At 45.6% G+C, this 13,295-nt stretch overlaps 1 protein-coding gene across 1 annotated transcript in view; it reads right to left on the bottom strand.

Moving 5' to 3' along the window:
• Positions 1-12,815, bottom strand: part of LOC115580112 (transcription initiation factor TFIID subunit 4) — a 94,365-nt gene extending 81,550 nt beyond the window's left edge. Inside the window, 2 exon segments of the mRNA XM_075488170.1 lie at positions 9,116-9,276; positions 11,337-12,815. Coding sequence (XP_075344285.1) covers positions 9,116-9,276; positions 11,337-12,762 — 1,587 coding nt within the window. The 5' untranslated portion in view covers positions 12,763-12,815.
• Between the last annotated feature and the right edge of the window lie 480 nt (positions 12,816-13,295).

Below are 13,295 nucleotides of genomic sequence, written 5' to 3'. Positions count from 1 at the left end.
AAGTAGGATAAGAGAGGAGGAGGAGGAGGAGGAGGAGGGAGTTTCCCCTCCGCTAAAAGTTTTGTACGATGCAAAAGAATCTTGTACTGAGGAGTTTGGGGGGAAGTGGGTGTATGAGGGATGTGGGGAGAGGGGATGGGGGGTGGCGGCGGGGGTAAAGGGGGGGGGGCGGTTAGAGCCACGGGGTGCATCCCACCGCTAGCTATGCCTCTCTCTCGCTCACTCTCTCTCCCTCTCACACACACATGCAGACAGACACACACACACACACACACACGCAAGAACCAAAGCCTTGTTAGCTTTTTAAAATAATCAGGCAGTTGGATGATGAATGATTTAACAGGTATGGAAGGAAGGAAGCTCAGGATGCCTTCCGTTTCTCCCCTCAGGGTCATGGGAAGAGTGACAGGCCGACAGAGGGGTTGAGCTCTGGGAATAAACACCATTCCCTTTCATTTCCCTGCTTCTGCTTTTCCTGTCGAGACGGCAACGCCGCGGCCCCGCTAATTTGTCATCAGCGCGACTGCGAGAGGCGATGACAATCTGCGACTCTCTTTTGAGAGCGGTTCACATCAGGATGGATACAGGTTGGCTGGCTAAGAGTGCAGAGGCAGCAGGAGGAGGAGGGGGCCGCTGCTGTGGGACGGGTGCGGACTTCAGTCGTGGCTAACATTTGCACCCGCCGTGGGGTGTATCGCCATGAAGTGTCCTCTGCTGCGAGAGTAACTAAGGGTGAAATGATCCTTTAGAGATGGGAAAAGCACTTAATCTCGGTGTTGATAGGAGTTACGCGGCCTCAGACAGCTCAATCTGTGTAGCGATAAACTGCCCGAGAGCGTGAAACTACCCACCTGACAGCACGGTGTCATACTGCTGCTGCATGATGGGTATATCAAACACTAGCATGGCACGGCCATACATTATGAATGTGTTTGGTACTGTAGGCTGTATTCCCCTCTCGCGCTCATTGTCAGATTGAATAGCACTAACCAGTGTCATACTATTCTAATCTCTGTGTCCTTTCTGCATTCATAAATACTGTTCTGTATAACAATATAAATAATAGCATGAACTAGGATGATGTACTAGGTGTATAAAATGTCACAGGCATAAGAAAAGGATTAAACTCATGAGTGGAAGCAGAAGTAGGAACACACAGAAGGTAAAAACAATGACATGCCGCCCTCTAGTGTCAGCCTTTTGTCCTCACAGTTGGTGATATGACGAACCGGCACTTGAGATCTACAGAGGGCCTCTTTACTCCGGCCTTGAGAGGTCCGAACAAAAGAGTGCGCTGGAACTTGGTTCTTAACTTTTTAAAGGGAAGTTTGCCTTGAATGCAAAACAGGCTCCCGTCTCGAGCATTTAGAAAACTTGCTGTTTATCTTTGGCATCATCTGAGCACATGGTTCAACTGAGAGTCATTAAAAAGCCACTTGTACTGCATTACTCACTATTAGAGCACTTTTAGCCAATTTAGCCACTTAAAGCACAAGATGAGAAGTGTTTTTTAACAGTTTGCTGTGTGCCAGGCAGGTTAGTTGATCACAGGACTGTATTTGAATGTCTACAGAGGATGCAATCCACTAAAGTGCCAACGTTTACCCCTCAGTTACCTGTGAAAGTTGAGTTTCAAAACACTCTGAGCTGGAATCTTTAAGGGGAATCGTCGTGACGTCAACACGAGTTGTTTTGTGTACACAGCTGGCGGTTTATTTGCATCGTGGAGACATGTCATTGTGTTATTTATAGCCGTATCTGTACCGTCTGAAGATATACAGCAAACACAGTGGTCCCGCTCCATCTGCCTGTTTCTGCTGCACTTATTTCACGTACTATGTTGCTCTGCTGGCGTCTTTTATATCTACATCTCAGACTAACTGCTAGTTTTGAGGTGAACTCCTGTCATCAATAAGATATTAAAGCATCAAACAAGCACTTTAAAATTTAATTTCATGTGATCTTATGTGTGATGCAGGGGTTTTCTACCTGGAGGTTAATGTCAGTAAACATTGTGATTGGTTCTACTGTGTGCTGTAACTGACAGCCTAACCTGCCATTCGAGCTAAAACAATTAGTCAACTGCCAGAAAACCGATCAGCAATTTTAACAACCAAGTAACAAATTAGAATAACCCTTATGCTTTTCTTTATCTTCTGCGATAGTGAAGTAAATATCTGCATGAATACCGACTCAGTTTTTGGAATTTGGAATGCTGATCGAACAAAAACAGATGTTTGATTAAAGGGATATTCCGGTGTAAGTTTAATCCATGGTCTAAATCACCGTGAAACTGTGTTAGACTCCCTCTCGAGAGATCAAGTTAGCAGACCGCTAATTTACGGCGTTTTATCAACCTCAGAAACGACCGCACGACAACAATACACTGCAGTAAATGGATCCAAATATAAACCGCCACCAAAAAGCCACAAATAATGCTCAGAACAGCACCAAACTTCAGCAACAGTACAAATAGGGTCTCAGCACATAGTCCGGGGCATCTAACCTCCGCTAGCTTAGCTGGATTTCTATTGGGAAGCTAAAAACAGATTTCAACTCTCCTCCATCAGCTTCCGGGTCAGGGAAGTCCCTGACTAGTCGAATTACCGAGTGCAGGTTAGAAATGCTCAATTCCGTTCTTTTCCCTGTCCGCTCTTCAATAATAACTGTTATAAACTGGCAGGTAAGACACATATGAACTTTGATTGCTTTTCCATGGAGTCATAATCATACATTTTCATCCATGAGCCGCGGAACTCTACTGCACTCGGTAATCGACTCGTCGGGACTTCCCGTCAACAGGAAGCTGCTGCAGAAGAGTGGTAAATTTAGTCAGCTTTTCAGTAGAAATCCAGCTAAGCTAGCGGAGGTTAGATGCCCCGGACTATGTGCTGAGACCCTATTTGTACTGTTGCTGAAGTTTGGTGCTGTTCTGAGCATTATTTGTGGCTTTTTGGTGGCGGTTTATATTTGGATCCATTTACTGCAGTTTACTGTTGTCGTGCGGTCGTTTCTGAGGATGCTAAAACTCCGTAAATTAGCGGTCTGCTGACTTGGTCTCTCGAGAGGGAGTCTAACACAGTTTAACGGTGTGTTAGACCATGGATTAAATTTACACCAGAATATCCCTTTTAGTTAAGTGACATTTGGGGCGAGTAGGAGCTATATAAATTCATATAATATAATGTGTAGCTTGATGCTCCATCTGACGTGACTCTGGTCGGAAAAGGTAATGCATTAAAGTGTCATTCATGTTATGTTTCGTTACATCCACCAACCTCCTTCCTCACCTCCAACACATCATGAGATCTTTCCCTGGAAGTTACAGCGACAGACGAGCAAATGAAACGCACTGTGAGTAAAATCACAGATTTCTCTTGGTTTGAATGTTGATGGAAACAACAGGAAACAGGGAAGTTCTAGTCCTTTATAGACATTTTATGCAGAAATGTTACATATTATATCTTTAATATCATTACAAATTATTGTAATTTTTTGTTCTCATCCCTCGTTGGGCTTTGGGAGATTAAAAAGGGCCCTGTTTTAACATTTTATGACATTCTACAGAACAACCAGTTATTCAATTTATCCAAAATTATTTGGTAAATTCATTAAAAAATTAAATAATTGGTAGTTTCAGCCCTTCCTAACACTTTTGAAGAACAATGCTGACATATTTCTATGTGTCTGCTCTGAGGTCAGTAAGAAAGACGCAGGTGACGACAGGTTAAGACGCTCTACTCATAAGAATCTGTATTTATCTGCGCCACTCCAGCTGTCCTACTTGATTTACTGAGGAACCGTGAGAGACGATCCATCTGGTAATCTCATTAAAAGCAATTAAGTTCCAAAGGTGTGGACCCAGCAGCACAAGCTCAAGTTTTTACATGAATGATGTATCCACAGGTGATAATAAGCAAATTCCAATTAATGATTCAGTGGCTCGTTAAAATTTGATGAGAGGACCCCATGGAGTCATTAGGAAGCCCTGAGACATTAATTCACCTATTAATCTCAGTTTAATATATACGTAAAATAATCAAGAATACTCATTCTTTATAATTACACAGTTTAACATATTAATCACATCCCAATTAGGGTCTGGAGTGGAGCTGTTCCCTTAATGAGGTGGTGCCCACCCGACTGTGTGTGTGTGTGTGTGTGTGTACCCACACATAATTAGATCAAAGTTCCTACAGTTCGCACATCGGCCCAATCAGCGGGATTAGAGTTGACAAAGGTCACCAGTGCTGGTGTTAACACTGACAGAGACTCTGCAGAGCTCGACGGACTGAAGCGTTAAGGGACAAGTGCCTGTACGATGTTACAGCCCTCATACAAAGAGGTCTGATGTCCTTTGCTTTGGGAGAAATGAAACAATGAATGAAAAGAACCAGGAAGTGGTGCTTCTAGTACAACTAGACACCTAAAAGTGCTCAAGACATGAAGCTCAAGACGTGTTCGTCAAGGACAACGCCGGGATAATTCTTACACAGCTGACAGGTATTAGATCGGTGTTGGCGTTTGCTGAATGTTGAAAGATTTCTAGCTCAACTTCGCCTACTTCCTCGGTGCACAGAGAAGGAAAACCATTGAGGCAAAGCCTGAAACACACCGGGCCAACCGTTGGCCGTCTGAAGAGTTTGGGGAGACTCGGACGAGTTCGGGAACAAATCTGGTCGGTGTGTTCAGCTGCGTTGGAAGCTTTTGGGACTGAATGGACAGCGTCTGCTCCAACTTGCGAAGTCTGAGAACGTTGGCTGTTGGCCGTCTGAGCCATTGGATACTCTGATTGGTTGTGTGCTAGCTGTATGACCATTCTGATTGGCGGTGTGTTAGCGAATCACTCTCTCTCACTGACAGAGACTCTGCAGAGCTCGAAGGACTGAAGCGTTACGGGACATGTGCCTGTACGATGTCACAGCTCTCTGATGTCCTTTGCTTTGGGAGAAATAAAACAATGAATGAAAAGAACCAGGAAGTGGTGCTTCTAGTACAACTAGACGCCTAAAAGTGCTCAAGACATGAAGCTCAAGACGTGTTCGTCAAGGACAATGCCGGGATAATTCTTACACAGCTGACAGGTATTAGATCGGTGTTGGCGTTTGCTGAATGTTGAAAGATTTCTAGCTCAACTTCACCTACTTCCTCGGCACAGAGAAGGAAAAAAGTTGAGGTAAAGCCTGAAACACACCAGGCCAACCGTTGGCCATCTGAAGAGTTTAGGGAGACTCGGACGAGTTCGGGAACAAATCTGGTCGGTGTGTTCAGCTGCGTTGGAAGCTTTTGGGACTGCGTGGACAGCTCCAATTCAACTTGCGAAGTCTGAGAACGTTGGCTGTTGGTCGTCTGAGCCGTTGGATACTCTGATTGGTTGTGTGCTAGCTGTATGACCATTCTGATTGGTGGTTTGCTAGCGAATCACTCTCTCTCACTGACAGAGACTCTGCAGAGCTCGAAGGACTGAAGCGTTACGGGACATGTGCCTGTACGATGTTACAGCTCTCTGATGTCCTTTGCTTTGTGAGAAGTAAAACAATGAAAGAAAAGAACCAGGAAGTGGTGCTTCTAGTACAACTAGATGCCTAAAAGTGCTCAAGACATGAAGCAGCGCCAGCGTGTTCGTCAAGGACAATGCCAGGATAATTCTTACACAGCTGACAGGCATTAGATCGGTGTTGGCGTTTGCTGAATGTTGAAAGATTTCTAGCTCAACTTCGCCTACTTCCTCGGTGCACAGAGAAGGAAAAAAGTTGAGGTAAAGCCTGAAACACACCGGGCCAACTGTTGGCCGTCTGAAGAGTTTGGGGAGACTCGGACGAGTTCGGGAACAAATCTGGTCGGTGTGTTCAGCTGCGTTGGAAGCTTTTGGGACCGCGTGGACAGCTCCGATTCTGTTGTCCGTCTGAGCCATTGGATACTCTGATTGGTTGTGTGCTAGCTGTATGACCATTCTGATTGGTGGTGTGCTAGCGAATTACTCTATGGTGTGCGCTTGTTTTTCAATGCACTGTGTTCCGTCATTGCCTGTTTTCATGTTTTGGATCGCTGGCACGAGACTAGCGCCACATGATCTCGCGCAAGTGCAGAACGTACACACTACTGTGTAATTGGCAGCCCTTGATGTTTCAATCAACTTTTCTGCCGAACGGGTCAGACGAGAGGCAACGGTGTGGTCGGATAAAGGCAGTTGGCCGTGAGTTTGAGTCTGGGTGGTGTGTGGAGGCCTTAAAAATGTATAAACAAAAAGCACAACTTGTAGTATACAGAACAACTTAACTGTCAGACCAACACGTTTCTGCTTGTGGCCTTCGTCAGGGTCGCTGCAAAACACATCACAAAGGCACCCAAACAAAATGTGAAAATCATAAAAGACAACAAATCATATACATACACAGTACATACATTTGAGCCAATGGGAAGCCCACACACAGATGAACTGGGCATGTGGCCCAAGCGGCTTCGGGGGGCCAATCACATTTCCAAATCTGGCAGAGAGGCGAGCAGAGTACAGGACAATGGACACGGTGCGACACTGTACCTGGTCCACCAAAGAGGAGAAGTGCATCCAAGGGGAAGCGCTCAAGCTCTTATAGAGGAGATCTTACCCCAAAATGTGGCTATTCAATGTGGCACAATCCAATTACACTTCGAAAAGTGCTATTTACACACTCTGTGAAGTGTCTGCAGAATGTGCAAGCTGAGAAAAATAGAACAAAACTTAGAGAATATGGATAAATAAATAAATATCTTCTAAAAACACCAAACAATTCTTCATTCGTGCCCCCAGATATAAACTAAATCCATAACCAACACTTTGGCTGGACTGATGAAACTACAGATGAAATGGTGGAATTTAATTTAAAATGACTGTGCCAGCCCATCTGTGTGTAGGCGTCCCATTGGCTGACAGGTATGTGTACGTATATGATTGTTGTCTTTGATATTTGTTTTAACCGTCTCACATGTTTCTGCTTTGAATGCGTGGAAAATATTGTGTAATTTGATTCTGTCGCCCCGTGCCGGCGTTTATGAGTTTTCAAACTTTAAAGATACATACTGCGTATCACAATATAGCCTAAACATGTTGAGATATTATATAAACGCCATATCGCCAACTCCTTCAGGTTGGTGTGAGTAATATATATATTTTTTGCCAATGCCAGGTCAGCCGCTAGACAAAAATCTCACTATCATTTGTGTTTCTGAGACACAGAGTCTCTCTTCATTTAATCATACTGAAAAATTAAATATGTTTAAAATGTGAGTCACCCGCTTATTAAATTCACATGTTTGTTTGGCTTTATTTCAGCACCATGAGCTGTCCAGAGTCCTACAGTAATCTGTGTGCTCACACCTTTCTCTGTCCTCCTCGTCTCATGGATGACAATTTGTCCTCACCATCGTCTTCAGTCCCTAAATATGGTGTCCCATAGGGGTCAGTTTTCAATGCATACCATTTAACGGCAGTGCCCTGTGAACAGCATGTATCTCCAAATGTCAGAAAAGCTTTCTGTGCCGATGCACTTTTTGCAAACCTGGGATCGGGATGTTCAGATACAGATTTTGGCCCCAAGTCACTTAATATTTGGTGTAATGTTTCACTCACACACAGGTTTTCCCTCAGATATATATTTGGATGTTTGTAGTGTCGAGTGAGGCCATAAAGGAGAGCAATGCTACAACACGTGCATGTTGAAGAGGATCTGCATCCATCATCTTTATACAGATACAGACTGTGTAAAAGAGTGGCGACGTCACGACCTGCCCTTCCATTAAATGTATCTGACACCATAAACAGGACAAAGGATGCACCGGAGAATAGAGACACTTATATTCTAGAGAATTCCTCTCAAAATAAAATAGTTTCAGGGTTCTCCTTGACTAAGCTAAGGAAAGCTGTTACATGTGTTATTGGTTAAACACATAGTTTGACGTGCTTGTACATGAGGAGGCCCCATCCTGTTAAGCTGCAACCAGCAGCTCTACTGATTACTTTGTTTGTTGGTCAATCAGTCAGAAAGTTTCTCCGCCTTTTTAAAGCCACAGTTTTTTCGCTGTAGGACTACGAGACTGGAATTTGGGACGTCAAGGTGTGTGGTAGGATTAGAGGCAGTCAGTCTGGCAGTAGGAGTTGCCTACGACAAAAAGGCCGACAACTTCTTATGATTTGCGTGACATTTGTAGAAAAACACACACACACACACTTTGCCACATCCCTTTTCTCACAAACTGTCATACATGATGCGGAGTTCCTTCTTTCATTGACGGGTTTTCCTTCCCCATATCTCAACTGGTGAACTGCATGTCGTAGGGCATAACTGAACTCAGCAGAGTTGCTCTTTCACTGCTCTTCTGTTTGTGCATCTGTTTAATGGTCCACAAAGTTGTGTCCACCCTAAAGCAACGGCAACTTCCTCACATGTGAATGCTCTGTATACTTAAAGAAATCTGTGTTTATTACAAGAAAGAGAGTAAATAATGGTCACATATTGGCATTTTCCTTGTTAATACTGAAGGTGCGCTTGTTGTAAGTAAGCCCTCGTGTTAAAGACCGACGTGAATTTGAAAAGTAATTGCTATTTTTGGGGGGTTTCCCTTAGAAAAGCCTCATTCACAAATAGTTCAGTGTTACAACGTCTCTACCGACAGGCTGCAAAGGAATGTCTATTATTTTTCTATTGGTTCCAAAAACCATGAGTAAGAGAAAGATAAGGTAACCCTGCATCTAATTCAGGAAACAGGCACACAACAATGACCCGTTCTTCCAAATGAAAATCACCACCGTAATATTAAATTCCTTTTTAGCAATGTTTCACGACTAGTGACAAGTCCATTGTGCGTGACGTGCATGTGTACACACAAACCAGATGAGTCATTATCTGTTCAGTGATGGGGAGACAAGAATTAAACAAAACCTGTCATGGCGTGTGTCCTGAGGCCTGTCAAAACCAGACCTACCCCGGAACACAGCCAGGTCTGTCATGCGGGTTTAACAGCCCATCTCCTCAGCTGTAAAGAAACATTATGGTGCAGTAATACAGCGTGCTGCGGCCACACTGATGAACATGTACGGGTAACAGCTACCATGTTGGTTTCCGTGGTGGAGTCTCACCTGTGGAGATGTTACTCTGAAGGATGCTCCTGTTGTTGGGGTGGCAGGTCGTGGAGAGATGCTGTTCTGGGCCTGAGCCTGAGCTTGAGCCTGAGCTTGAGCCAAAGCCTGTTGGGGAACCATCACGAGCTGGCCCAACTCCGTTCGCACCAACACCATCCCTTGAACAATCACAGGGAACATTCATTAGAGGAAACACTTCCACATCATCGCGATTGAAGTGCATTCAAACCAGCTACTGGCCAAACGCAGATATATTTTTGGTTTCGTGGACGCTGTTGGCCACTTGCACGGATAACCAAGCATAACTCTAAAATTCTGGCAGGCGAAACAGCAGCAAAAACAAAAAACTCCAAACAGGCAGCGAGTGTAAATACAATTTTAAACCTGGAAAAAAAAACAGCACGACCAAGAAAAAGACTGGGAAAAGGTGAGATCACTTGATTGGCAACAAACAAAAGCGATTAATTATCGTGTCAGGTGCACTGGAATTAAATGGTGAGTGATGTTGTGCCACGCACGCCGAAAAACACCAGGGCTGCAACTAATGATTATTCTCATTATAACTTAATCTGCTGCTTGTTTTCATAATCAATCGATTAATCTTCAAAAATTGTAAATCACAATTACGTCTTCGTGTTACCCAAAACCCCAAGCTGCAAACCCTTTCATTTAAAGACTGGAACCGGCTAATTCTTCACTTTTTATTGCTCGAAAAATGACTTAACCACACATCCAAATATTCGGTGACTAATTTTCTTTCTATTAACTGTTATAAAAGTATCAAATGAAACCTCGAGTCCATTCAAATGTTCAACCAATCATCTACATTAACCTTAACAAGGCCGAAACAAATGAACGAGCGCCCTCTGTTCAAAGCAACCATGGTCTGAATTCACAGCCCATCATGTGCTGTTGATTAATCCGCTGCACTACAACACTGATTGCAATGCCACTTCCCCATATTACCATTCATAAATGGATATCAGAGTTAAAGGCCAAGACAAAATGTTTCATTACAAACGAGTTGATCTTTGAAGAATTTCCATAAAGAAGAAAAACACCTGGTAAACAGTCCAAATTAGGAAAAAAAAAACAAATGTTGCACGGTTGCAGGTGGCTGAATGAGAATCCACCGAATGAGAAGGTTAACAGGATGATTTCATAAGCGCTCTGAAACGCTTAAATAATAAAGAACCACTGGATCTATATCACTCAGCTGAGCTGTGCACCCTCAACTTTACTCACGGCGACGGGAGAAAAACACAGAAACAGAACCGGCACGTTCTGCGTGGAGGGCAACAGGTCTTCGCTTACTGAGCTGCTTTTTTCCTGGGCAGCAGTAATGTTATTAAAGAGCCGCTGCATGATAAGCATGTGGCACTTCTGAGAAAGTAATTCCACCAGTGCTGCCTTGAATTATCTTTTGCGATCCTGCACACTGTTGCTGGTACTCTATGAACTGTGTGTAGCCACATACTGTACTGTCTTTATGCACTTGGCAGAAGAAATCCTTCTTATTTCTATTCTTTTAAACGCTTGCGAGGAAAAACACATGTTTAAAACTTTGCTGACAGTCGTGAGAGTTGCTGCCATTCACCAATCGACCACAGCTCGCTACAGGATGTGTCGTCTTGTTAACAATGTATGGTGTGTGAGTACATTGGCGGTCACGTCTTGTTGACAACGGACTCATCCTTTGCCGTGGGATAGAAGTGTGACACACGGTCACATTTTCTAGTGTTTTTCTTAAAAAAAAAAATCACAGGCTTGATCTCAGCATCAGCTAAATTACTCATAAGCGCAGATGAATTTCAGTTGGCACGCTTTTACTTGGAAACATCGTGTAAGTTTGGTCTTATTTCCTCTTTTTAATTTCACAATTTGTGGTGGTAATGTCATGTTATGTTGCTGTACGGGATGCTTGGTGTGTTCTCAATACTTTGCACAGCTCAGTCGGTCCCGTCACAGCGCTTTTAACGCTGCTGTGGGTGAAGTGTTTGACTCCCCAAGGTGGCCACGCTAAAAAAAAAACTCCCTGGCACACACATAACAATACACAGAATAAGTTGGGAGAGGTTGCCCAACACATTCGGACAAAACATGATACAAAGAACAGGGGAGTCACGCGAACACATACAAAGACATAAGGCCATCTGAGCAAAGCTGCAGACTAGACAGCGGCTTCTCGCTGCTGTCCTCCCCCTCCTGCAAACCTTACCCGGTGGGATGGTAAACCCGGGGGGCAGCTGAATGGTCGTCTGCTGCTGAGGCGGTCTGACAATCAGCTGGGGGGCTACGATCCTCTGAGGTGCTGCTGCTGGAAGTCCAGGACGGGGTTGAGGCTGTGCAGGGGTGGCCACGGCGGGTGTCGGAGAGGGGGCTGCGGGCCTGACCATGCTGAGGGTTGTGGTCACTGATGTAGTCTGACCGGCTCCACATACAGGACTTGCTGCCACCCCTGTGACCCCAGCAGCAGCAGCAGCAGAGGCAGCAGCAGAGGCAGCAGCAGCAGCAGAGCTCACAGGCTGGCTCACTGCTGCTGTGGTGGTGGTGGTGGCTGCTGCTGCTGTGGTGCTGGTGCTGGTGGTTGTAGGTGTGACAACAGAAGGCGCAGGGGGGACAGTGTTTATTACAGAGTTGACACTACCAGACTGGCTTGACATTACAATTTTGGACTGACAATCGTCTGCTTGGGAAGCCCCAGTGTCCGTGACGGGTTTGCCGTGGTTTCCCTGTGAAGCTGAGGAGGTGGCGGCTCCCGAGCGAGTCGTGCCCTGCTGGACCAAGGCCGACGCGCTGGTCCCGTTGCCGTTCTGGGCTATGCTCGCTACGATGTGACTCGGGAGTCTGTGCAAGGCGATGGTGGGAGTCCCTCGGTCGAGCGCGATAGCCGACTGACCGACGGGGAGGTTCGCGTTGGATAAGGTGAACGTCGAGGTGTTGATGGAGGAGGTCGCCGGTCGGGTCGAGCTCGGTGGACTCGCGCTGGTCTCCGCGGAGCTAACAGTCTCCGCCACCGCGGCGGTGTTGTTGCTGCTCCTCCTCGTCGTTACAGCTGCGCCGTTCAAACTCTTTATCCGAGCCGAGGCGCTCCTCCGCGGGGTGGTGATGCGTTTTCTCGGCGGGCTAGCTTCCGTCTCACCCGCGCCCGGGCTCACCTTGGACCCCCGGCTGGACGCGGTGCTGATGCTGGCCGGCGTGGATGCCAAAGTTGACACGCCAGATGCAGTCAGTGTTGTGATGGATGCTCCATGTGATTGCGACCCGCTGCTAGTGGCGTTAACACCGGCAGCTGAAGCGGCGGACGGCTCGCCGAAGGAAGGGGTGCAGCCCGCAGGTGGAGATGTGACAGTTTTGTCCAGGCTCGCGTCTTTAGAGTTGATCTCCTGGCGCATCTCAGGTTTATTCCGCCGTCCTTGTTGTTGTTGTTCTAGTGTTGTGGTGCCCACTGGAGCTGGTAGCGTTTTTCCTAAGTGATGGTTAGCGGGGGGCACCGAGCCAGCGCCTCCGTTTTCGTCCGTTTTCCCTGCGGGGTTGCTTTGGCCGGCGAGCTGTGACTCCAACGAGCCCACCAGGTCGCTCACAGCTTTTTCATCCACCTCTGAAAAGAGCATATCTTCCAGGGGGTCGGAGGCGCCCGCCATCTCTGATCACAGATAGCTCTTATATTTTATTTTTTTATTTTTTGTACAGTGCGCCTGCGTGTTACTGGGCATTGTGGGAATGAATCTGACGTCATCAGAGGAAGGAGGGGGGGCGTCCTAGTTGTATTTTTTTATGTTTTTTTTTTTGTTTTTTTCCCAAGTCTTATTTAATGAACTGCGAGGAAGAGCTGTTGCAGTAGTGTGTAATTACAATGTAGTTACATAACGATCCCGATTTACGATGATTGGCACCCATCAGATACCTTCCAGGTGTTTAATGTTCACGGTTTGAAACAAAAAAAAGCGTGAATTTTGGTGTGTCAGAAGGCATTTTGCATTTTTCTGCATCTAAAAATGTATTATCTTAACAATATGGGGGCAGGGTGGAGGGTGGCGAGAGTCCCTCGTGTAATCTCGCGATATGATCACATGGCTACATCTCAAATCTCTGTTTCGCATCCTATAATTCGCCGCCTTGTTTTCCTCCCTCACGAAATAAATTATAAAAGCCCACAAGAAAACACGACTAATGT

This window comes from Sparus aurata, chromosome 4 (assembly GCF_900880675.1).
Source record: "Sparus aurata chromosome 4, fSpaAur1.1, whole genome shotgun sequence".
Classification (NCBI taxonomy): domain Eukaryota; kingdom Metazoa; phylum Chordata; class Actinopteri; order Spariformes; family Sparidae; genus Sparus; species Sparus aurata.
The sequence above is the reverse complement of the archived record's forward strand: the minus strand, read 5'-3'. Positions and strand labels throughout refer to the sequence as shown.